This window comes from Procambarus clarkii, chromosome 39 (genome assembly GCF_040958095.1).
Source record: "Procambarus clarkii isolate CNS0578487 chromosome 39, FALCON_Pclarkii_2.0, whole genome shotgun sequence".
In the NCBI taxonomy this organism is placed as follows: Eukaryota; Metazoa; Arthropoda; class Malacostraca; order Decapoda; family Cambaridae; genus Procambarus; species Procambarus clarkii.
This window is the reverse complement of record NC_091188.1, coordinates 37,732,523-37,758,288: the sequence shown is the minus strand read 5'-3', so window position 1 is coordinate 37,758,288 and position 25,766 is coordinate 37,732,523. Positions and strand designations below refer to the sequence as shown.

The 25,766-nt window shown below is 45.9% G+C and overlaps 1 protein-coding gene across 1 annotated transcript; it reads left to right on the top strand.

Annotated features, from left to right (window-relative positions):
* Window positions 1–4,616: 4,616 nt before the first annotated feature.
* On the top strand, window positions 4,617–25,162 carry LOC138372684 (titin homolog). Its single transcript, XM_069338190.1, has 2 exons — window positions 4,617–4,856; window positions 22,811–25,162. The coding sequence occupies exons 1-2, from the start codon at window positions 4,617–4,619 to the stop codon at window positions 25,160–25,162; spliced, it is 2,592 nt and encodes an 863-aa protein (XP_069194291.1).
* Window positions 25,163–25,766: the final 604 nt, after the last annotated feature.

The window sequence follows — 25,766 nt, the reverse complement described above, 5'->3', positions numbered from 1 at the left end:
AGTGTCACTATACTGTACGGCACTCCAGTGGCACTCAGTGTCACTATACTGTATGGCACTCCAGCGGCACTCAGTGTCACTATACTGTATGGCACTCCAGCGGCACTCAGTGTCACTATACTGTATGGCACTCCAGTGGCACTCAGTGTCACTATACTGTATGGCACTCCAGTGGCACTCAGTGTCACTATACTGTATGGCACTCCAGCGGCACTCAGTGTCACTATACTGTATGGCACTCCAGCGGCACTCAGTGTCACTATACTGTATGGCACTCCAGCGGCACTCAGTGTCACTATACTGTATGGCACTCCAGTGGCACTCAGTGTCACTATACTGTATGGCACGCCAGCGGCACTCAGTGTCACTATACTGTATGGCACTCCAGCGGCACTCAGTGTCACTATACTGTATGGCACGCCAGCGGCACTCAGTGTCACTATACTGTATGGCACTCCAGCGGCACTCAGTGTCACTATACTGTATGGCACTCCAGCGGCACTCAGTGTCACTATACTGTATGGCACTCCAGTGGCACTCAGTGTCACTATACTGTATGGCACTCCAGCGGCACTCAGTGTCACTATACTGTATGGCACTCCAGTGGCACTCAGTGTCACTATACTGTATGGCACTCCAGCGGCACTCAGTGTCACTATACTGTATGGCACTCCAGTGGCACTCAGTGTCACTCAAAACACTGAACCGACAGGAGTGAAAGTTGCATATAAATCACAGGATCCTGTCAAGAAGTGCCAAGGAGCCAGGTGAGGTGATTATCCTAGTTGACAGGTGTGTCTGGGTACACCCTTGACAGGTGTGTGTCCGTACCAGCGGACAAGCGGGGGGGGGGGGGGAGACAACTCATACTACAGACGTACCATTAGTTGTGCACAATTGGGAATTCAGGAATAATATTATGTACACTATTTTTGTATTTAAGGAGACCTGCTAGTTATCTTTGCTTCCCATCTTGACGTTAAATAGTTCTCCTTGTAGGAGTATATGTCTTTTCTTTAGGATATTGGATATATATCTTCAGGATATCGTATATATATCTTCAGGATATTGGAGATATTTATATATATATATATATATATATATATATATATATATATATATATATATATATATATATATATATCTCTTCAGGATGTTGGAGATATATATTCAGGATATTGGATATCTTCAGGAAATTGGATATATATCTTCAGGATATTGGATATCTTCAGGATACTGAATACATAACTTCAGGATACTGAATACATAACTTCAGGATACTGAATACATAACTTCAGGATACTGAATACATAACTTCAGGACACTGAATACATAACTTCAGGACACTGAATACATAACTTCAGGACACTGAATACATAACTTCAGGACACTGAATACATAACTTCAGGACACTGAATACATAACTTCAGGACACTGAATACATAACTTCAGGACACTGAATACATAACTTCAGGACACTGAATACATAACTTCAGGACACTGAATACATAACTTCAGGACACTGAATACATAACTTCAGGACACTGAATACATAACTTCAGGACACTGAATACATAACTTCAGGACACTGAATACATAACTTCAGGACACTGAATACATAACTTCAGGACACTGAATACATAACTTCAGGACACTGAATACATAACTTCAGGACACTGAATACATAACTTCAGGACACTGAATACATAACTTCAGGACACTGAATACATAACTTCAGGACACTGAATACATAACTTCAGGACACTGAATACATAACTTCAGGACACTGAATACATAACTTCAGGACACTGAATACATAACTTCAGGACACTGAATACATAACTTCAGGACACTGAATACATAACTTCAGGACACTGAATACATAACCTTCGTAATCTGATTTCCCAAAGTGGGATGTAAATTAGTTGTTTCAATCTGATATAAAAAGGTATACTTATTCATGGTGTAATTGGGTTCCCTGTTTGTACTCATGTTCCACTTCCCCATTTATGAGGGAAGTACAACTGTACAGTGTGCTATAGGTGTTGTGAGGGTGTAGTGTATTCACCTAGTTGTATTTACCTAGTTGTGCTTGCAGGGGTTGAGCTATGGCTATTTCAGCCCGGCTCTCAACTGTCAATCAATCAACGGATTTTTGTTTTCTCTCTCTCTGTCACAAATACACACACACACACACACACACACACACACACACACACACACACACACACACACACACACACAGGAAGCAGCGTGTGTGTGTGTGTGTGCTGTAGAGATTGTGAGGTGTTGTACCTTGTGTTGGTTGGAGAAGACAATTTCAAATTTGCGAGATTTCAGACAACGTCAGATTTATTCTACCCATCTCCTTAATATTCCCTCTTTAACACTAAAGTTTACTGGAGTTTACTCTAGAGTTTACCGTAGAGCCGCAGCCCCCGACAAAAACATATATACGTAGCTCACCCAACAGACTGTTGTAAACTAATCAGTGACAAAATAAAACTTTATATTTTGGGCAAGAGGAAGATCAACTGAAGCTCGGGAAATGAGTTGAATGAATGGATCAGAAGACAAGATGGAGAGGAACTGTTAGACACACAGCACATGCCGCTTAGCTGATGACGTCGTTTGTTAGAAAGAAAATAACAAACGTGTTTGAGAAGAGTTTTGTGGTTTGTGGTGTGGAAGCTTGCAGGCCGAGGGAGACCATGCGCAGTGGCCGGGTTAAGCTTCAGCATGGTGTTATACGAGCGGCGGAAGCTCAGTATGGTATTATACGAGCGGCGGAAGCTCAGCATGGTATTATACGAGCGGCGGAAGTTCAGCATGGTATTAAACGAGCGGCGGAAGCTCAGCATGGTATTATACGAGCGGCGGAAGCTCAGCATGGTATTATACGAGCGGCGGAAGCTCAGCATGGTATTAAACGAGCGGCGGAAGCTCAGCATGGTATTAAACGAGCGGCGGAAGCTCAGCATGGTATTAAACGAGCGGCGGAAGCTCAGCATGGTATTAAACGAGCAGCGGAAGCTCAGCATGGTATTAAACGAGCGGCGGAAGCTCAGCATGGTATTATACGAGCGGCGGAAGCTCAGCATGGTATTAAACGAGCGGCGGAAGCTCAGCATGGTATTATACGAGCGGCGGAAGCTCAGCATGGTATTAAACGAGCGGCGGAAGCTCAGCATGGTATTAAACGAGCAGCGGAAGCTCAGCATGGTATTAAACGAGCGGCGGAAGCTCAGCATGGTATTAAACGAGCGGCGGAAGCTCAGCATGGTATTATACGAGCGGCGGAAGCTCAGTATGGTATTATACGAGCGGCGGAAGCTCAGCATGGTATTAAACGAGCGGCGGAAGCTCAGCATGGTATTATACGAGCGGCGGAAGCTCAGCATGGTATTAAACGAGCGGCGGAAGCTCAGCATGGTATTAAACGAGCAGCGGAAGCTCAGCATGGTATTAAACGAGCGGCGGAAGCTCAGCATGGTATTAAACGAGCGGCGGAAGCTCAGCATGGTATTAAACGAGCGGCGGAAGCTCAGCATGGTATTAAACGAGCGGCGGAAGCTCAGCATGGTATTAAACGAGCAGCGGAAGCTCAGCATGGTATTATACGAGCGGCGGAAGCTCAGCATGGTATTAAACGAGCCGAGGAATCTCAGCATATTGTGCGCCTGGCTTCTTACACTCCAGGAAACCATCTTAGAGGGTCTTACTGGTACCTGCTTGGGTCACCCACACAACACACAGCCTTGCTCTTCTCTAGGGGCAGGGAGGAGTCGATGGACGCTCTCTCACGGGGTCCGGGACAGAGCCCATTGTCTTCTGGTGGGAGCCTGGGCATATATTTGCATACCATATGGACGCGCGTCAGGAAACAATAAACCTTCACATAGGAAAACTGACTCAATGGGACGATTTTTCGGAATGGTAATGGCCCAGGGCGGACCCTAAAGCGGCCTAGGGGGGGATGGGGGGACACCAACACGGCTCAGGATGAATCCTAACATGTTCCAGCTCTAAATGAATTCAAGTAGCAGCCACGTGTATTAAAATGATGGGGCAGTAAGATGTATGTAAAGATGAAAGAGTATACAGCACTTCCTTCCACCCTGGCAGATAGTACCTATTGACATCCTGACCCCTGCATACCCCACCAAGAAACTAATCACAAACAACTCTCATGCTCAGCTTGCTGTTAAATTGAACACATAGAACTGCACCATAACATAACATAAATACATAAATTGCACCATAGAACACATTCACAATGTACACACTAAAAACAACATCGCACAGACCATTTACACTGACGGATCACTCAACCCAGCTACAGGGAGGGCAGGAAGTGCTGTTATTGCTCTTCAACTCGATGACAGCATAATTCAAATGAGTGAATTAGTAACTGGGCATCCACAATGCACGCAGAGTTGGTAGCAATACTGGTACCACTCGATATTATTGACAACTTTGAAGTAAATAGCTTAATTATTTCCGACTCCCTTTCCTCACTCCTAGCAATAAACAGTTTGCAATCAAGTAATAACGTGCTTGTCTCAGAAGCCAGACATAGATATATAAGCATACTTAGCAAGAGGGTAAATATAAAAATGTTGTGGATTCCTTCTCACATTGGCATGCAGGAACATGACAAAGTTAACGCCCTTGCTAAGGCTGTAGTAAATAAAGACAATGTTGAACGGAATCTTGAGTTATCAAATAGGTTCCTTAAAAGTGTCATTAGACGAGAACTCTTTAATGAATTTGAAGAAAGCAGAACATTGCAAACAGCAACTAGCAGGTTCATTGTTTATTGCAACGAAATGTGTCGAGTTAAACACGTGTATGGGGCAAGTTAAACACGTGTATGGGGCAAGTTAAACACGTGTATGGGGCAAGTAAAACACGTGTATGGGGCAAGTTAAACACGTGTATGGGGTAAGTTAAACACGTGTATGGGGTAAGTTAAACACGTGTATGGGGCAAGTTAAACACGTGTATAGGGCAAGTTAAACACGTGTATGGGGCAAGTTAAACACGTGTATGGGGCGAGTTAAACACGTGTATGGGGCAAGTTAAACACGTGTATGGGGCAAGTTAAACACGTGTATGGGGCAAGTTAAACACGTGTATGGGGCAAGTTAAACACGTGTATGGGGCAAGTTAAACACGTGTATGGGGCAAGTTAAACACGTGTATGGGGCAAGTTAAACACGTGTATGGGGCAAGTTAAACACGAGTATGGGGCAAGTTAAACACGTGTATGGGGCAAGTTAAACACGTGTATGGAGCAAGTTAAACACGTGTATGGGGCAAGTTAAACACGTGTATGGGGCAAGTTAAACACGTGTATGGGGCGAGTTAAACACGTGTATGGGGCAAGTTAAACACGTGTATGGGGCAAGTTAAACACGTGTATGGGGCAAGTTAAACACGTGTATGGGGTAAGTTAAACACGTGTATGGGGCAAGTTAAACACGTGTATGGGGCAAGTTAAACACGTGTATGGGGTAAGTTAAACACGTGTATGTAGCAAGTTAAACATGTGTATGGGGCAAGTTAAACATGTGTATGGGGCAAGTTAAACACGTGTATGTGGCGAGTTAAACACGTGTATGGGGCAAGTTAAACACGTGTATGTAGCAAGTTAAACACGTGTATGTAGCAAGTTAAACACGTGTATGTGGCGAGTTAAACACGTGTATGGGGCAAGTTAAACACGTGTATGGGGTAAGTTAAACACGTGTATGGGGCAAGTTAAACACGTGTATGGGGCAAGTTAAACACGTGTATGTGGCGAGTTAAACACGTGTATGGGGCAAGTTAAACACGTGTATGGGGCAAGTTAAACACGTATATGTGGCGAGTTAAACACGTGTATGGGGCAAGTTAAACACGTGTATGGGGCAAGTTAAACATGTGTATGTAGCAAGTTAAACACGTGTATGGGGCAAGTAAAACACGTGTATGGGGCAAGTTAAACACGTGTATGGGGCAAGTTAAACATGTGTATGTAGCAAGTTAAACACGTGTATGGGGCAAGTTAAACACGTGTATGGGGTAAGTTAAACACGTGTATGGGGTAAGTTAAACACGTGTATGGGGCAAGTTAAACACGTGTATGGGGCAAGTTAAACACGTGTATGGGGCAAGTTAAACACGTGTATGGGGCAAGTTAAACACGTGTATGGGGCAAGTTAAACACGTGTATGGGGCAAGTTAAACACGTGTATGGGGCAAGTTAAACACGTGTATGGGGCAAGTTAAACACGTGTATGGGGCAAGTTAAACACGTGTATGGGGCAAGTTAAACACATGTATGGGGCAAGTTAAACACGTGTATGGGGCAAGTTAAACACGTGTATGGGGCAAGTAAAACACGTGTATGGGGCAAGTAAAACACGTGTATGAGGCAAGTTAAACACGTGTATGGGGCAAGTTAAACACGTGTATGGGGCAAGTTAAACACGTGTATGGGGCAAGTTAAACACGTGTATGGGGCAAGTTAAACACGTATATGGGGCAAGTTAAACACGTGTATGGGGCAAGTAAAACACGTGTATGGGGCAAGTAAAACACGAGTATGGGGCAAGTAAAACACGTGTATGGGGCAAGTAAAACACGTGTATGGGGCAAGTTAAACACGTGTATGGGGCAAGTTAAACACGAGTATGGGGCAAGTAAAACACGTGTATGGGGCAAGTAAAACACGTGTATGGGGCAAGTAAAACACGTGTATGGGGCAAGTTAAACACGTGTATGGGGCAAGTTAAACACGTGTATGGGGCAAGTTAAATATGTGTATGGGGCAAGTAAAACACGTGTATAGGGCAAGTAAAACACGTGTATAGGGCAAGTTAAACACGTGTATGGGGCAAGTTAAACACGTGTATGGGGCAAGTTAAACACATGTATGGGGCAAGTTAAACACGTGTATGGGGCAAGTTAAACACGTGTATGGGGCAAGTTAAACACGTGTATGGGGCATGTAAAACACGTGTATGAGGCAAGTTAAACACGTGTACGGGGCAAGTAAAACACGTGTATGGGGCAAGTAAAACACGTGTATGGGGCAAGTAAAACACGTGTATGGGGCAAGTTAAACACGTGTATGGGGCAAGAAAACACGTGTATGGGGCAAGTAAAACACGTGTATGGGGCAAGTAAAACACGTGTATGGGGCAAGTTAAACACGTGTATGGGGCAAGTTAAACACGTGTATGGGGCAAGTTAAACACGTGTATGGGGCATGTAAAACACGTGTATGGGGCAAGTTAAACACGTGTATGGGGCAAGTAAAACACGTGTATGGGGCAAGTAAAACACGTGTATGGGGCAAGTAAAACACGTGTATGGGGCAAGTTAAACACGTGTATGGGGCAAGTAAAACACGTGTATGGGGCAAGTAAAACACGTGTATGGGGCAAGTAAAACACGTGTATGGGGGCAAGTTAAACACGTGTATGGGGCAAGTTAAACACGTGTATGGGGCAAGTTAAACACGTGTATGGGGCAAGTTAAACACGTGTATGGGGCAAGTTAAACACGTGTATGGGGCAAGTTAAACACGTGTATGGGGCAAGTTAAACACGTGTATGGGGCAAGTTAAACACGTGTATGGGGCAAGCTAAACACGTGTATGGGGCAAGCTAAACACGTGTATGGGACAAATAAAACACGTTTATGGGGCAAGCAACAACCCCAGTAGACTAACAGATGTTCTCACAGCTCGTATAAGACTTGGCTACAAGTATCTCTGGCAGTTCGGCTTGTATAGGGATCTAGATGAAGTAAAGTGTAAAGTGTGTGGACAAAGACAGGGACACACACTCCAACACTATATCTTGGATTGAAGTAAAATTGAGCCATTTAGAGATAAATCTAAACTATAAAATGGCAAAACCCTCTTATTACTAAGGATAAAATACCTGAAATCCTTGCGCTGTATCCATATTTGATAAACGACATATGAGATTAAGAAACAAGTAGTGTATTGTGAAGACTAATAATAAACAGCAGCTCCCCTATGTAATATGTCCATAGTTCAAACAATTATGTATTAGTGATAAGAGCTACCATTAATGTATAATGATTAACTGTATATACATAACTATTGAAATAGAACATTCTCTGTAACTAGCTGACATTGTAATTATAAAGGGTGAATGATAGATGAAATTGTTAATGTAATAATCTCCGTTGTGGTCTGATAAAGACCTTTTGTGCCCTTTATAATCATTTTTGCGCTACGGCTCACAGGATGAGTATGGGGTGCACAATAAACTAGCAGCCTCCGGTGGCAACAATCAAATCAAGGCGCAGGGGTAACCCCAACATGGTCCAACATGGACACCCAACGTTAATTAGCTGCGCAGAATGCAGAATATTTATAATTAAATAATATTAATTATATTAATAACATAATTTATTATTATTATTATTATTATTTAGTGAAGGGATTATTGATAATTATAAGGCTAAAAATATTCATAATATTTCCATCTGTTCGATTACGATGAAAACTCTATTAAAATTATCAAAAAATTAAACTCACGATATACAATAATGTAACAATCATTAAAACAACAATGACATGGTAATTTAGGCAACAACGAAACAATCACTATACAATGACACCATTAAAATAACGAAACAATCACTATACAATGACACCATTAAAATAACGAAACAATCACTATACAATGACACCATTAAAATAACGAAACAATCACTATACAATGACACCATTAAAATAACGAAACAATCACTATACAATGACACCATTAAAATAACGAAACAATCACTATACAATGACACCATTAAAATAACGAAACAATCACTATACAATGACACCATTAAAATAACGAAACAATCACTATACAATGACACCATTAAAATAACGAAACAATCACTATACAATGACACCATTAAAATAACGAAACAATCACTATACAATGACACCATTAAAATAACGAAACAATCACTATACAATGACACCATTAAAATAACGAATCACTAAATCAGTAATTAAACAATCAATCAATAAAGAAACCGTCACTAAGAACAACAAATAAACAATACTTAAACAACAAACATTGTTTATTGTGTTAATTGTATCATTAAAACAATAAACATTGAAACAATCATTTAAACAATAATAAAACAATGAATAAACCAGTAATGAAACAATTAAAGCAAGAGTGAATCAAGCCTTAAGACAACGTAACAATTAAATTAACAACAACAGTGAAACAACTAAACAAAAAAGGAGATAATTGAAACAATCATTAACAAAGAAAAACAATGAAACAATCCTTGAGCCTTGAGCAGGTCTCAACTAGGCAGGACACTGTAAACAACGGGAGAGATGAAAGATAGACACTGATAAAGAGGGAAGAATTACATGAGACCAGAACACCGCTCCTGTGCCAGGTAAGTCCACTACGGGCTCACCATAGCCCGTGCTACTTGCCCCGCTCCTGTGCCAGGTAAGTCCACTACGGGCTCACCATAACCCGTGCTACTTGCCCCGCTCCTGTGCCGGCTAAGTCCACTACGGGCTCACCATAGCCCGTGCTACTTGAAACTTGTAATAGCTGAATCTATACAACAATACAAGAGACAAAGAGAATCAAGTGAGAGGAAGAGGACACATAAGAACGGGAGGGAGAGGACACATAAGAACGGGAGGAAGAGGACACATAAGAACGGGAGGGAGAGGACACATAAGAACGGGAGGAAGACGACACATAAGAACGGGAGGAAGAGGACACATAGGAACGGGAGGAAGAGGACACATAGAACAGAAAGAAGGGAAAATGATGGCCCGAGTGATAATCCCTGAACCAAACAGGAATAGACAATTCAAAATAAAGAAAGCAACTAAGAAAGTTAAGAAAGATATCTATTGAGAAGAAGAAATCTACTCCTCCTCGTAAGAGAGGGAGCCGATTCTCTTACGAGTGTCGCAAGAAAGCAGGAGTCGTAAGAGAAGTGGGAAGAGAATAGACTACAAATTCTTACATACGAGGATGAAACGAGGACAAAAAATAATTTGGGAATCATTGTAAAAGAGGCAGTAAAGTTTTCAGGCAATAAAGTCATAAAAACTGGAAAATTATTAATAATAGCAGTAATAAAAAAAATAAAAAATACATACTTTTTTTTTCCTCTCTGGGTTAAGTAAAAGAATTTGAGGAAGGTGACCGATGGTGGGCTTAAGGGCGCTCGCAAAGACACCGCCGCACGCACGCACGCACGCACATGCACACAGGGGCCTGACGGCTGAGTGGACAGCGTTCAAGATTCGTAGTCCTAAGGGTTCGGGTTCGATTCCCAACGATGGCGGAAACAAATGGACAGAGTTTCTTTCAACGTGATGTTCCTGTTCACCTAGCAGTAAATAGGTACCTGCGAGTTAGACAGCTGCTACGCGCTGCTTCCTTTGTCTGTGTGTGGGTGTGTGGGAAAAAAATCAGTTGATTGACCTTTGAGAGGCTGACCGAAGGAACAGAACTCAACCCCCGCAAGCACAACTAGGTAAGCACACACACACACACACACACACACACACACACACACACACACACACACACACACACACACACACACACACACACACACACACACACACACACACAGATAATACCACCCACAAATCCATTACCACCAGAGATAGTTTTATGGCTCCTAGGCAAGGCTTGGCCTCTTAGTCACTGACCTTTACCTGATACCTGTCATATAATGACATTATATGACAGTGGCGGCCCAATACCGTATGCCACGACTGTCATCTTCCCTTCACCTGCCTCGTGTCATATCCTCGTTTATTCCCCAGTGTCATACGTATAATTTGTAGTTTAACATGTCTTTCTCACATGCCCAGGGTATGTCATGCCCCCAATACCTGTGACAACTGTGCCTGATGCCCCCAACACCTGTGATAACTGTGCCTGATGCCCCCAACACCTGTGATAACTGTGCCTGATGCCCCCAACACCTGTGATAACTGTGCCTGATGCCCCCAACACCTGTGATAACTGTGCCTGATGCCCCCAACACCTGTGATAACTGTGCCTGATGCCCCCAACACCTGTGATAACTGTGCCTGATGCCCCCCAACACCTGTGATAACTGTGCCTGATGCCCCCCAACACCTGTGATAACTGTGCCTGATGCCCCCAACACCTGTGATAACTGTGCCTGATGCCCCCAACACCTATGACAACCCTGCCCGATGCCCAACGCTTGTAATAACCCTGGCCGAGCCTTGCCATATACCCAGATAAACCACATACCCATCCTCGTGCTGCAAGGGGTCCAGGAGGCAACCGCACCTTCCCACCTCAAACACACCAAGCCGATTATAATAATAATAATAATAATAATAATAATAATAATAATAATAATAATAATAATAATAATAATAATAATAATATGATACTCGGAGCTGAGGTTATCTTGAAAGGATTTCGGGGCTTAGCGTCCCCGCGGCCCGGTCGTCGACCAGACCTCCTCGAATAGAGGAGAATAGAGTACAAGAGTACAATACACGATTATACACATTTGCAGGCAGCCTCTTGACCCACAAGAGGCACCTCGTCTTAGTCTCTTTCTTTAATCTAAAACTCCTATTACCAATTTTAAAAATGTTATTTTTTAAAATAAATGTTTAAAATTTTAATTTTTAATTTTAAAAAGGTTCTCCTGAATCTATTCTTGTCCAGTTTGTATCTATTGTTTCGCGTTATATTTGATTTGGATATATTTATAGCTTGCCTCGTTCCATTTGTTATAACCGGTTATCGTAAATCTTCTAGAGAAGGTAAACTTAACTCTTGATATCTTTTCGCAATGAAGGTTTCTAATATTTCAATAATTAATCTTATTTGATCAAATATGGAAGCAGTGATGTAGTTGTTGATCTTAGAAACATAGAAAGTTTATACTATAAGTATATTCTAACTCTCGGGATTAAGAAGAGCAATCAATTTACAGAAACTGATGGTCAAGAAACTCTAAGTGATTATTGAAACGGAATATTTTCTTCAACGTTTCGTTCCACTCTGGAATATCTTCAGGTCAGGGTAACTTTACAAGGTGCAGATTTGTCTTAAATACCCATGTGAAAGAAGTGAAGTAATCACATACATCTTATCATGAGGTTATCTTGAGATGATTTCGGGGCTTTTTAGTGTCCCCGCGGCCCGGTTCTCGACCAGGCCTCCACCCCCAGGAAGCAGCCCGTGACAGCTGACTAACACCCAGGTACCTATTTTACTGCTAGGTACAGGGGCATAGGGTGAAAGAAACTCACTGCCCATTGTTTCTCGCCGGCGCCTGGGATCGAACCCAGGACCACAGGATCACAAGTCCAGCGTGCTGTCCGCTCGGCCGACCGGCTCCAGGTGAACATAGGTGAAGGAAGTCTTTAATTCATTCAAAAAGAAGTACTTTCTGAGTAGAGCTTTCAGTACTTGAAGGCTTCTCTGGTCAGTAGTGGATGTCAGTATTGTTGTATTAATGCAGCGACCCTTAGCCTCGAAGAAGAGGACATGCAGCACCCGTGGGAGCCTTGTGTGGGCCCAACATGTGCCCACAAGATGCATATAATAATATGTATGTGTATATATCAACCTATGTATGTATGTATATACCATGAATATCCAGAATTAAAGCATATCCCGCCTGGTTATTAATTCCGTCAATATTTATACAAAGGGAAACGGTCAGCAATATAGTTAATATTATTGTTATTTTAATTATTATTATTATTACACGACGGCAGAATGTGACTAACAGCGGCCTCTGCCTCCGCCGGCCCGTCAAAGGCCTCCATAAAACTATCATATTGGACATAAACGTTAAATAAATGGCGTTCGGAAAGTAGTGAGGCCTCTCTCTCCTCTTTTTCGTGCCGACACCTCACTCCCTCCCTCTCTCCCTCCCTACCTACCTACCTACCTACCTACCTACCTACCTACCTACCTACCTACCTACCTACCTACCAACCTACCTCTCTCTCTCTCTCTCTCTCTCTCTCTCTCTCTCTCTCTCTCTCTCTCTCTCTCTCTCTCTCTCTCTCTCTCTCTCTCTCTCTCTCTCTCTCTCTCTCTCTCTCTCTCTGCATTTTTTCCTACCCACGTGTACTTAGGTCTCTCCCTCAATGTCCGACAAGCAGTATTCACTTCTGACCGCCTCGAACGATGTGTGGACATGACGACTGATGTCCCCACATAAAGGGAAGGGGGGACATATGTCCCCATATAGGAGGGGGACACATGTCCCCACGTGGGCAGGGGACACATGTCCCCACGTGGGCAGGGGACACATGTGCCCATATCGGAGGGGGTCACATGTCCCCACGTGGCCCCCTCCTCTCCTCCTCCTCCTCCTCCTCAACATTACCTATATTGCTCCACCAGCACCAGGGGGCCCACCAGCATCAGGGGGCCCACCAGCACCAGGGAGGCCCACTATCACCAGGGGGGCCCACTAGCACCAGAGGGGTCCACTATCACCAGGGGGGCCCACTAGCACCAGAGGGGCCCACTATCACCAGGGGGGCCCACTATCACTGGAGGGAGCCCACTATCACCGGAGGGAGCCCACTATCACCGGAGGGGGCCCACCAGCACCAGGGAGGCCCACTATCACCAGGGGGGCCCACTAGCACCAGAGGGGTCCACTATCACCAGGGGGGCCCACTAGCACCAGAGGGGCCCACTATCACCGGAGGGAGCCCACTATCACCGGAGGGAGCCCACTATCACCGGAGGGGGCCCACTAGCACCAGAGGGGGCCCACTGTCACCGGAGGGGGCCCATTATCACTGGAGGGGGCCCATTATCACTGGAGGGGGCCCACTATCACTAGGGGGGCTCACTATCACCAGAGGGGCCCACCAGCACCAGGGGGCCCTCTGTCACCAGGGGGGGGGGGCCACCAGCACTTTTTTATACCATAAAAGTGAACAAATGTTAAATAATACTCTGAACAATCAATTACTTGGTGAGTAACTCGGTACGAACTAATATTTTATGAAAAGACATTTGACCTTATTTGTCTTTTATACACTGTTATCTCCTGGGACTGGACGGTAGAGCGACGGTCTCGCTTCTTGCAGGTCGGCGTTCAATCCCCGACCGTCCACACAAGTGGTTGGGCACCATTCCTTTCCCCCGTCCCATCCCAAACCCTTATCCTGACCCCTTCCCGGTGGTATATAGTCGTAATAGCTTGGAACCTTCCTCTGATAACTCCCCCTTCCCCCTCTGATAACTCTTGTGTAATAACTCTGAGTATTATTATGATATGAGCGGTGTATGGGGATCACTTTAACCTCTGAAGAGCCCCATTGACCAGAGAGAACGGGGGGGGGGGGGGCTATCTTGAGATGATTTCGGGGCTTAGTGTCCCCGCGGCCCAGTCCTCGAACAGGTCTACTTGTCCTACTATGCAAAGCCCGATTTGCCTAATCGGGCAAATCGAGTTTTCCTGTATTTATATATTTTTCTCATTTTGTTCTTATGAAATGATAAATCTGTCCATTTCATTATTTATAAGTTAATTTTTTGAAATTTGAGTTAAAACTAACGTAGATATATGAGCGAACCTAACCGACCTTACCTAACCTAACCTAACCTATCTAAACCTAACCTAAACTAACACAACTAAGTCAATAATTTATGTTATTAATATAATATAATAATAATATTTAAATAAACCAATAGGAAACAATTTATAGAAAATAAAGAAAATCACTCGGCCTATTAGGCAAATTGCGCCTTTCATAGTAGGCCGAGAAGTGTGTTCTGGCTACTAGGTACGATATATATATATATATATATATATATATATATATATATATATATATATATATATATATATATATATATATATATATATATATATATATATATATATATATATATATTGTGACGATAATCTCTTTCAAGAGAGATTGAGCCTGCTCTTCCCTACCTAAAGTTACGTTTATTCTACAAGTATAAGATGCTACATTCAAGATACGTCCACCAGTAGCACAAAACGTTTTGACCAGGAGGCAAAACGTACCCTAAACCCCCCAACTCCACACACCCTCCATGCCGGCTCGTTGTCAACCAGCCAACTACCCATCCCAGCCTGCCTGCTCCTGATTGGTGACTCGCCGACCGCACACCTGCACACTGCACCTCAGCGCCATCTACCTGAGTCGATGTCTGAGCTTGAACCAGCCATCAACTTCAGAATATTCTTTGTGCTCTAAGAGTTGACATCTCTCTCTGGCATACTAAGCTCTCTGGCTCTGTATACTAAGGGAGGTCTCAGCCATAACCAATATTCTCAGCACCTGATTATTTTTCACTGTATATTTATATAATTTGTAGAGTAAACTTCATCCCTATTAATATTTATGTTATATTGTTTTTGACTTGTTCATTTGCACTGTACATAAGCCAAGGGATTGTCTTTGTTCATATTTTGTTTTCTATATTAATTAAAGTTTCATTGTTCATACTTTGTGTTTTGCGTGTCTTCCCTTACTTTACCACAGACAAGCAGGCAAGCAGTTTATCTTTGTTTTGTAAATGTGACCAGGCATTGACACCAGCCATTGGAGGACTGCCGAACATCTACACTCCAACACTTTCCCGTCACAATATATATATATATTGTGACGGGATATGTATATTTAAATGTATATTTAATGTATATTTAACATTAACAATTGTGTAACTAGTGTCACAAGATTGTCCCTTAACGAGCTAAACGAAGTATGGGGTTCAGTTCCTGAACCCATTATATGCCTCTATAATTCCCCTTCCACCACCGCCCACGGGATAGGTATGGGGTGCATAATAAGGAAAGAAATTGAAAATTTAATTCCCTCCCCACACTCAACCACACTCAGACCCTGAAGGCAGTGCTGGTCCACGCTCCTGAGGCCCGAGTTTGGTCGTTAGCAATTCCAGTCAAGTCACTGAGGCATATATTCCAACTATTTAATTAGCGAATGGTAATGTGAAGAAACATTAACTCTAATTGGAAAAAAATTTCTAAGTTTAAAGTTTATGGAAATAACTTTATAACTGACAATAATACAATGACTGCCATCACAGTGGGAAGGAGGGGGGGTAGGGGGGGTCCGGGGGGGGGGGGGGTTGGGGGTGGGGGGGGGAGGTTAGGGGGGTAGGGTGGTTACAGTGGGAAGGAGGAGATTACACTGGAAAGGAAGAGGTTACTGTGGGAAAGGGAGTTCACAGTTGGAAGGGAAAGTCACAGTTAACACATACACAAATATATTGGCAAGAGTTAAAATAACTACAAGGTGAATCTAGACAAGGGGGGGGCGTGACGGGTGAGTGAACAGCGCTCGGGATTCGTAGTCCTAAGGTTTTGGTTTCATCCCCGGCGGAGGCGGAAACAAATGGACGGAGTTTCTTTCACCCTGATGCCCCTTGTTGCCCTAGCAGAAAATAGGTACCTGGGAGTTAGACAGCTGCTGCGGGCTGCTTCCTGGTGGATGTGTAACAAAATGGAGGCCTGGTCGAGGACCGGGCCGCGGGGACGCTAAGCCCCGAAATCATCTCAAGGTAACCTCAAGTAGGTAATTACGAGGTCAGAAAACACATTTCAGGCTCAACACTTTCCCTGATTAATGCTCAATTGCGTCTTTCCCTGATTAATGCTCAATTGCGTCTTTTATAAATCAAAATTAAAACTGCCTGACATTAAGATGATTGACTTATAAAGCAATCGTCTTATAGGTCGGTCAGCATGTCGTGATTTCTGGCCCATATTTCGTACTAGAAAAGAATCCTTATAGCGACCAAGTCAATATTTTATATATAGAGCAAAGTTCTGTTGTGAAGGATCTGGAAGTAATGACCCAAAACTAACGAGTGGTGGTGGTAGTGGTAGTGGTAGTAGTAGTAGTAGTAGTAGTGGTAGTGGTAGTAGTAGTAGTAGTAGTAGTAGTAGTGGTAGTAGTGGTAGTGGTAGTGGTAGTGGTAGTAGTAGTAGTAGTAGTAGTAGTAGTAGTAGTAGTAGTAGTAGTGGTGGTGGTAGTAGTAGTAGTAGTAGTAGTAGTAGTAGTAGTAGTAGTAGTAGTAGTAGTGGTGGTGGTAGTAGTAGTAGTAGTAGTAGTAGTAGTAGTAGTAGTAGTAGTAGTAGTAGTAGTAGTAGTGGTAGTGGTAGTGGTAGTAGTTGTAGTAGTGGTAGTAGTAGTAGTAGTAGTGGTAGTAGTAGTGGTAGTAGTAGTAGTTGTAGTAGTAGTAGTAGTAGTAGTAGTTGTAGTAGTAGTAGTAGTAGTAGTAGTAGTAGTAGTAGTGGTAGTAGTAGTAGTAGTAGTGGTAGTAGTAGTGGTAGTAGTAGTAGTTGTAGTAGTAGTAGTAGTAGTAGTAGTAGTAGTTGTAGTAGTAGTAGTAGTAGTTATAGTAGTAATAGAAGGCATCCATCAGTCTCAGGAGACTATGGAGTTGCGCTCTGGTTGTCGGTCTGGAGTGGCCTCTCCAGGGCGCAAAGCCAGGGTAGGTTGATACTGGGGAGAAGCTGTTACCCATGCAGCAGGTCCCCCTCTCTCTCCAGGGCGCAAAGCCTGGGTAGGTTGATACTGGGGAGAAGCTGTTACCCATGCAGCAGGTCCCCCTCTCTCTCCAGGGCGCAAAGCCAGGGTAAGTTGATACGGAGGAGAAGCTGTTACCCATGCAGCAGGTCCCCCCTCTCCACGACGCCGAAAGTCTCCAATGGAAAGGCAACAGAGTGGAGTGTGGATGACGAAAATACAAATAAGGTGAGGGTTAATGCGTCACGAGATTGTGGTTTTGCGTCACGCAAGTGTAAGCTTGCGTCACCAGGGTCAGCGAGGTGACGCAGCGTACGATCTGACTCAAACTGTAACATGGAACACACACACACACACATCGCTACCCTGGGGCCACGTGGCCTTTGTTGATCCTAACAGGCACTCAGCCTCATGACTGCCCAACCACTTGGGCTGGACGGTAGCGCGACGGTCTCGCTTCAAGCAGATCAGCGTTCAATCCCCGACCGTCCACACAAGTGGTTGGGCACCATTCCTTTCCCCCGTCCAATCCCAAATCCTTATCCTGACCTCTTCCCAGTGCTATATAGTCGTAATGGCTTGGCGCTTTCCCCCTGATAACTTCTCCTCCTCAGCCTTCAGATAATATATACCATCTCAGGATACCTAGCAGAGAAATACCAGTGTTATAGTATACTGTATATACGAAACTATATACGTATATAAAACGCAAAGAAGCTGACTCCATACAGTTTCAAGTGTAGATATGATAGAGCCCAATAGGCTCAGAAACCTGTACACCAGTTGATTGACAGTTGAGAGGCGGGACCAAAGAGCCAGAGCTCAACCCCCGCAAGCACAACTAGGTGAGTATACACCATAACACTATACACAACACAACAGCCCAACCGCTTTCGGGCCGTGGCTCCCAGGCCTAAATCTCACCAGAACTTATAACCAGTGAAAATAATTGTTTGTAATTAAGAGGCCGGTTAAGAGGCCGGAATAGGTCGGTTGGCCTCCTGTGGAGTCCCCTTCCTCCGGCCTGACGGCTGAGTGGACTGCGCTCGGATTCGTAGGCCTAAGGTTCATGGTTCAATCCCCGGCGGAGGCGGAAACAAATGAGCAGAGTTTCTTTCACCCCTGACGCCCCTGTTCACCTAGCAATAAATAGGTACCTGGGAGTTAGACAGATGCTACGGACTGCTTCCTGGGGGATGTGTAACAAAAAGCTGGCCTGGTCGAGGACCGGGCCGCGGGGACGTTAAGCCCCGAAATTATCTCATCTCCAGAAGATGTCGAGTTTGAGATCAGAAATGTCCACAGAAACACACAAAACGATCGTTTAATCACCTAATGGTGATTAAATTAATCGCTACTTAATCGCCAATTAAGTAGCTGAACAATTTACTGTTATTAAGGACTATAGTTGAAATCCGAAGGACCTGACATTGGCTCTAACTAGCAGGGAATCGAACCCCTGCCCTCGACATGTGAATGAGTGATTCGGGAGGATATAAATAGGATCAGAGTTGTAATGGATCAATGGGTTCCCCTATTCTTGTGTTCTTGGGAGAGGTCTGATGTGTGGCAGTCAAGCGTCACTCTGTAGACATGTTTTACAAATTATTAAAAAAGTCAACTAGTCAACACATTAAGCTTTTGAAACTGATTTCTTTGACCAGAAGAATGTCATCATAGCTTCAAGACTCAGTCACATCTGCCCCAGCCACACCTCTAGGACCTGCCCCAGCCACACCTCTAGGACCTGCCCCAGCCACACCTCTAGGACCTGCCCCAGCCACACCTCTAGGACCTGCCCCAGCCACACCTCTAGGACCTGCCCCAGCCACACCTCTAGGACCTGCCCCAGCCACACCTATAAGACCTGCCCCAGCCACACCTCTAGGACCTAACCCAGCCACACCTCTAGGACCTGCCCCAGCCACACCTCTAGGACCTGCCCCAGCCACACCTCTAGGACCTGCCCCAGCCACACCTATAAGACCTGCCCCAGCCACACCTCTAGGACCTGCCCCAGCCACACCTATAAGACCTGCCCCAGCCACACCTCTAGGACCTGCCCCAGCCACACCTATAAGACCTGCCCCAGCCACACCTCTAGGACCTGCCCCAGCCACACCTATAAGACCTGCCCCAGCCACACCTATAAGACCTGCCCCAGCCACACCTATAAGACCTGCCCCAGCCACACCTATAAGACCTGCCCCAGCCACACCTCTAGGACCTGCCCCAGCCACACCTATAAGACCTGCCCCAGCCACACCTATAATGCTTCATGATAGCATTTCAAACAACCGGAGAGAATCAGGTGATGGGATACGGTTGCCAAGCAACCGTAAGGATGCTTAACAGCCTCCTGGAGGCTGGACCTGCATAATCTCACTCATCTCTCGCTCATGAGGTTACCTACTGGCAGCCAAATAAAAAAGTTGTCTACGGTGTCTTATGGGCCTACCTGCTCCCCCCTTACCCCCCCACCACCACCCTTCCCGGTAGGCCTATCCCATAAATTCTGCCCACCACTCTAATTTCCACCTTTTCCATACCTGGCTGGTTCACCTTCTCTTGCTGGACTTGTCTCGATTCCCTAGCGTCTCTCTACGTTACTAGAGATATCTACTATCTACCAATATTAATCAAATCTGCTCTTCACTGATATTAGTAAACTCTACTCGTCTTCAAAACTATGGAACTCTACCTTCCCCTCCTCCCCCCCCAAAAAAAAATCTCCCTTTTTCAAATACTAGACAAATCTATTCTAAGGCAATGCTATCTATTTTATCTTAATCTATCCTACCTTAATCTATCGTACCTTAATCTATCCTACCTTAATCTATCCTACCTTAATCGTACCTTAATCTATCCTACCTTAATCTATCGTACCTTAATCTATCCTACCTTAATCTATCCTACCTTACTCTATCCTACTTTAATCTATCCTACCTTAATCTATCCTACCTTAATCTATCCTACCTTAATCTATCCTACTTTAATCAATCCTACCTTAATCTATCCTACCTTAATCTATCCTACCTTAATCTATCCTACCTTAATCGTACCTTAATCTATCGTACCTTAATCTATCGTACCTTAATCTATCCTACCTTAATCTATCCTACTTTAATCTATCCTACCTTAATCTATCCTACCTTAATCTATCCTACCTTAATCTATCCTACTTTAATATATATTACCTTAATCTATTCTACCTTAATCTATCCTACCTTAATCTATATTACCTCTCCCTTCCACAGGTAAGCCAACTAGTACCAGCACTCTAAAACTCAAGATTCATGAACATAATTCACTATATACTTACCCTACACTAGGGCCTCCCTTACCCTACACTAGGGCCTCCCTTACCCTACACTAGGGCCTCCCTTACCCTACACTAGGGCCTCCCTTACCCTACACTAGGGCCTCCCTTACTCTACACTAGGGCCTCCCTTACCCTACACTAGGGCCTCCCTTACCCTACACTAGGGCCTCCCTTACCCTACACTAGGGCCTCCCTTACCCTACACTAGGGCCTCCCTTACCCTACACTAGGGCCTCCCTTACCCTACACTAGGGCTCCCTTACCCTACACTAGGGCCTCCCTTACCCTACACTAGGGCCTCCCTTACCCTACACTAGGGCCTCCCTTACTCTACACTAGGCCTATGCCACCCACTTTCCTATCAACCTCCTACAATAGGCCTATCCCCCCCTCCCCCCCTCCCCCCTCTTTACCTTTCCCAAGCCGGTCATAAACCAATTTACCTTTTAGAAGCAAAATATTAAAAAAAGAGAAGTGTCAATATTAATATATTTAAATAAAATGAAAAACAATAAATATCGTATTAAACACACATGTTTACTAAAACATTCAGTACATTAAGTACACGGAACAGCTTGCAGCTTCCTGCGGGTCGGCGTTCAATCCCCGACCGTCCACACAAGTGGTTGGGCACCATTCCTTCCCTCCGTCCCATCTAAAATCCTTATTCTGACCCCTTCCCAGTGCTATATAGTCGTAATGGCTTGGCGCTTTCCCCTGATAACCCCTTCCTTCCTTCCTTGCGAAGATTAGCTGTCGTCTTCCTGACTATCTTGAGGCAGTAGTTCAGACGATGAATCACAACGGGGGTGATGATATGATGAGTCTGCCTCTCACCAGGAGATGATGAGACGACTACCTTGTAGTAGAAGTACTTGTATTAGTACCAGTAACAACAGACAACAGTAACAACAGACAACAGTAACACAAGCAACAGTAACAGCAGACAACAGTAACACAAGCAACAGTAACAGCAGACAACAGTAACACAAGCAACAGTAACAGCAGACAACAGTAACACAAGCAACAGTAACAACAGACAACAGTAACACAAGCAACAGTAACAGCAGACAACAGTAACACAAGCAACAGTAACAACAGACAACAGTAACAACAGACAACAGTAACACAAGCAACAGTAACAACAGACAACAGTAACAACAGACGCAACAGTAACAACAGACGCAACAGTAACAACAGACAACAGTAACACAAGCAACAGTAACAGCAGACAACAGTAACACAAGCAACAGTAACAACAGACAACAGTAACACAAGCAACAGTAACAACAGACAACAGTAACACAAGCAACAGTAACAACAGACGCAACAGTAACAACAGACAACAGTAACACAAGCAACAGTAACAGCAGACAACAGTAACACAAGCAACAGTAACAACAGACGCAACAGTAACAACAGACAACAGTAACACAAGCAACAGTAACAACAGACGCAACAGTAACAACAGACAACAGTAACACAAGCAACAGTAACAACAGACAACAGTAACACAAGCAACAGTAACAACAGACAACAGTAACACAAGCAACAGTAACAACAGACGCAACAGTAACAACAGACAACAGTAACACAAGCAACAGTAACAACAGACAACAGTAACACAAGCAACAGTAACAACAGACAACAGTAACAACAGACAACAGTAACAACAGAGTGCTCAGCTCCCAGAGTGCTCAGCTCCCAGAGTGCTCAGCTCCCAGAGTGTTCAGCTCCCAGAGTGCTCAGGTCCCAGAGTGTTCAGCTCCCAGAGTGCTCAGGTCCCAGAGTGTTCAGGTCCCAGAGTGCTCAGCTCCCAGAGTGTTCAGCTCCTAGAGTGCTTAGGTCCTAGAGTGCTCAGGTCCCAGAGTGCTCAGCTCCCAGAGTGCTCAGCTCCCAGAGTGTTCAGCTCCTAGAGTGCTCAGGTCCCAGAGTGCTCAGGTCCCAGAGTGTTCAGGTCCCAGAGTGCTCAGGTCCCAGAGTGCTCAGCTCCCAGAGTGCTCAGCTCCCAGAGTGCTCAGCTCCCAGAGTGTTCAGCTCCCAGAGTGCTTAGCTCCCAGAGTGTTCAGCTCCCAGAGTGCTCAGCTCCCAGAGTGCTCAGGTCCCAGAGTGTTCAGCTCCTAGAGTGCTCAGGTCCCAGAGTGTTCAGCTCCCAGAGTGTTCAGCTCCCAGAGTGCTCAGGTCCCAGAGTGCTCAGCTCCCAGAGTGCTCAGCTCCCAGAGTGCTCAGGTCCCAGAGTGCTCAGGTCCCAGAGTGTTCAGCTCCCAGAGTGCTCAGGTCCCAGAGTGTTCAGCTCCCAGAGTGCTCAGGTCCCAGAGTGCTCAGGTCCGAGAGTGCTCAGGTCCCAGAGTGCTCAGGTCCCAGAGTGCTCAGGTCCCAGAGTGCTCAGGTCCCAGAGTGCTCAGGTCCCAGAGTGCTCAGGTCCCAGAGTGTTCAGCTCCCAGAGTGCTCACCTCCCAGAGTGCTCAGGTCCGAGAGTGTTCAGCTCCCAGAGTGCTCACCTCCCAGAGTGCTCACCTCCCAGAGTGCTCAGGTCCCAGAGTGCTCAGGTCCCAGAGTGCTCAGGTCCCAGAGTGCTCAGGTCCCAGAGTGCTCAGGTCCCAGAGTGTTCAGCTCCCAGAGTGCTCACCTCCCAGAGTGCTCAGGTCCCAGAGTGCTCAGCTCCCAGAGTGCTCAGCTCCCAGAGTGCTCAGGTCCCAGAGTGCTCAGGTCCCAGAGTGCTCAGGTCCCAGAGTGCTCAGGTCCCAGAGTGTTCAGCTCCCAGAGTGCTCACCTCCCAGAGTGCTCAGGTCCGAGAGTGCTCAGGTCCCAGAGTGCTCAGGTCCCAGAGTGCTCAGGTCCCAGAGTGCTCAGGTCCTAGAGTGTTCAGCTCCCAGAGTGCTCAGGTCCCAGAGTGCTCAGGTCCCAGAGTGTTCAGCTCCCAGAGTGTTCAGCTCCCAGAGTGTTCAGCTCCCAGAGTGCTCAGCTCCCAGAGTGCTCAGGTCCCAGAGTGCTCAGCTCCCAGAGTGCTCAGCTCCCAGAGTGCTCAGGTCCCAGAGTGCTCAGGTCCCAGAGTGCTCAGCTCCCAGAGTGCTCAGGTCCCAGAGTGCTCAGGTCCCAGAGTGTTCAGCTCCCAGAGTGCTCAGGTCCCAGAGTGCTCAGGTCCCAGAGTGTTCAGCTCCCAGAGTGTTCAGCTCCCAGAGTGTTCAGCTCCCAGAGTGCTCAGGTCCCAGAGTGTTCAGCTCCCAGAGTGCTCAGCTCCCAGAGTGTTCAGCTCCCAGAGTGCTCAGCTCCCAGAGTGCTCAGGTCCGAGAGTGCTCAGGTCCCAGAGTGCTCAGGTCCCAGAGTGCTCAGGTCCGAGAGTGCTCAGGTCCCAGAGTGCTCACCTCCCAGAGTGCTCAGGTCCCAGAGTGCTCAGGTCCCAGAGTGTTCAGCTCCCAGAGTGTTCAGCTCCCAGAGTGTTCAGCTCCCAGAGTGCTCAGGTCCCAGAGTGTTCAGCTCCCAGAGTGCTCAGCTCCCAGAGTGTTCAGCTCCCAGAGTGCTCAGCTCCCAGAGTGCTCAGGTCCGAGAGTGCTCAGGTCCCAGAGTGCTCAGGTCCCAGAGTGCTCAGGTCCGAGAGTGCTCAGGTCCCAGAGTGCTCACGTCCCAGAGTGCTCAGGTCCGAGAGTGCTCAGGTCCCAGAGTGTTCAGCTCCCAGAGTGCTCAGGTCCCAGAGTGCTCAGGTCCCAGAGTGTTCAGCTCCCAGAGTGTTCAGCTCCCAGAGTGTTCAGCTCCCAGAGTGCTCAGCTCCCAGAGTGCTCAGGTCCCAGAGTGCTCAGCTCCCAGAGTGCTCAGCTCCCAGAGTGCTCAGCTCCCAGAGTGCTCAGCTCCCAGAGTGCTCAGCTCCCAGAGTGTTCAGCTCCCAGAGTGCTCAGGTCCCAGAGTGCTCAGCTCCCAGAGTGCTCAGGTCCCAGAGTGTTCAGCTCCCAGAGTGCTCAGCTCCCAGAGTGCTCAGCTCCCACAGTGTTCAGCTCCCAGAGTGCTCAGGTCCTAGAGTGTTCAGCTCCCAGAGTGCTCAGCTCCCAGAGTGCTCAGCTCCCAGAGTGTTCAGCTCCCAGAGTGCTCAGTTCCCAGAGTGCTCACCTCCCAGAGTGCTCACCTCCCAGAGTGCTCACCTCCCAGAGTGCTCAGGTCCGAAAGTGCTCAGGTCCCAGAGTGCTCAGGTCCCAGAGTGCTCAGGTCCCAGAGTGCTCAGGTCCCAGAGTGCTCAGGTCCCAGAGTGCTCACCTCCCAGAGTGCTCAGCTCCTAGAGTGCTCAGCTCCCAGAGTGCTCAGCTCCCAGAGTGCTCAGCTCCAAGAGTGCTCAGGTCCTAGAGTGCTCAGCTCCCAGAGTGCTCAGGTCCTAGAAAAAAATGTCGCCACAATTTTAAAGGCCCAAAGCTGGTCGTTTAGTGCCGTCATAAAGGGGTTAAGGCGGCCACCCTTGACTCCCCCCCCCCTCTCCTTCTCTCTCTCTCTCTCTCTCTCTCTCTCTGTCTCTCTCTCTCTCTCTCTCTCTCTCTCTGTCTCTCTCTCTCTCTCTCTCTCTCTCTCTCTCTCTCTCTCTCTCTCTCTCTCTCTCTCTCTCTCTCTCTCTCTCTCTCTCTCTCTCTCTCTCTCTCTCTCTCTCTCTCTCTCTCTCTCTCTCTCTCTCTCTCTCTCTCTCTCTCTCTCTCTCTCTCTCTCTCTCTCTCTCTCTCTCTCTCTCTCTCTCTCTCTCTCTCTCTCTCTCTCTCTCTCTCTCTCTCTCTCTCTCTCTCTCTCTCTCTCTCTCTCTCTCTCTCTGTCTCTCTCTCTCTCTCTCTCTCTCTCTCTCTCTCTCTGTCTCTCTCTCTCTCTCTCTCTCTCTCTCTGTCTCTGTCTCTGTCTCTCTCT

Excerpts from the sequence above, each read along its gene's own strand:
- LOC138372684 (XM_069338190.1), top strand. The coding sequence starts at position 4,617 with ATGTTGTGGATTCCTTCTCACATTGGCATGCAGGAACATGACAAAGTT. Across the intron at positions 4,857-22,810 it reads GAGTTAAACACGTGTATGGG|AGTGCTCAGGTCCCAGAGTG; the intron begins GCAAGTTAAACA and ends TTCAGCTCCTAG.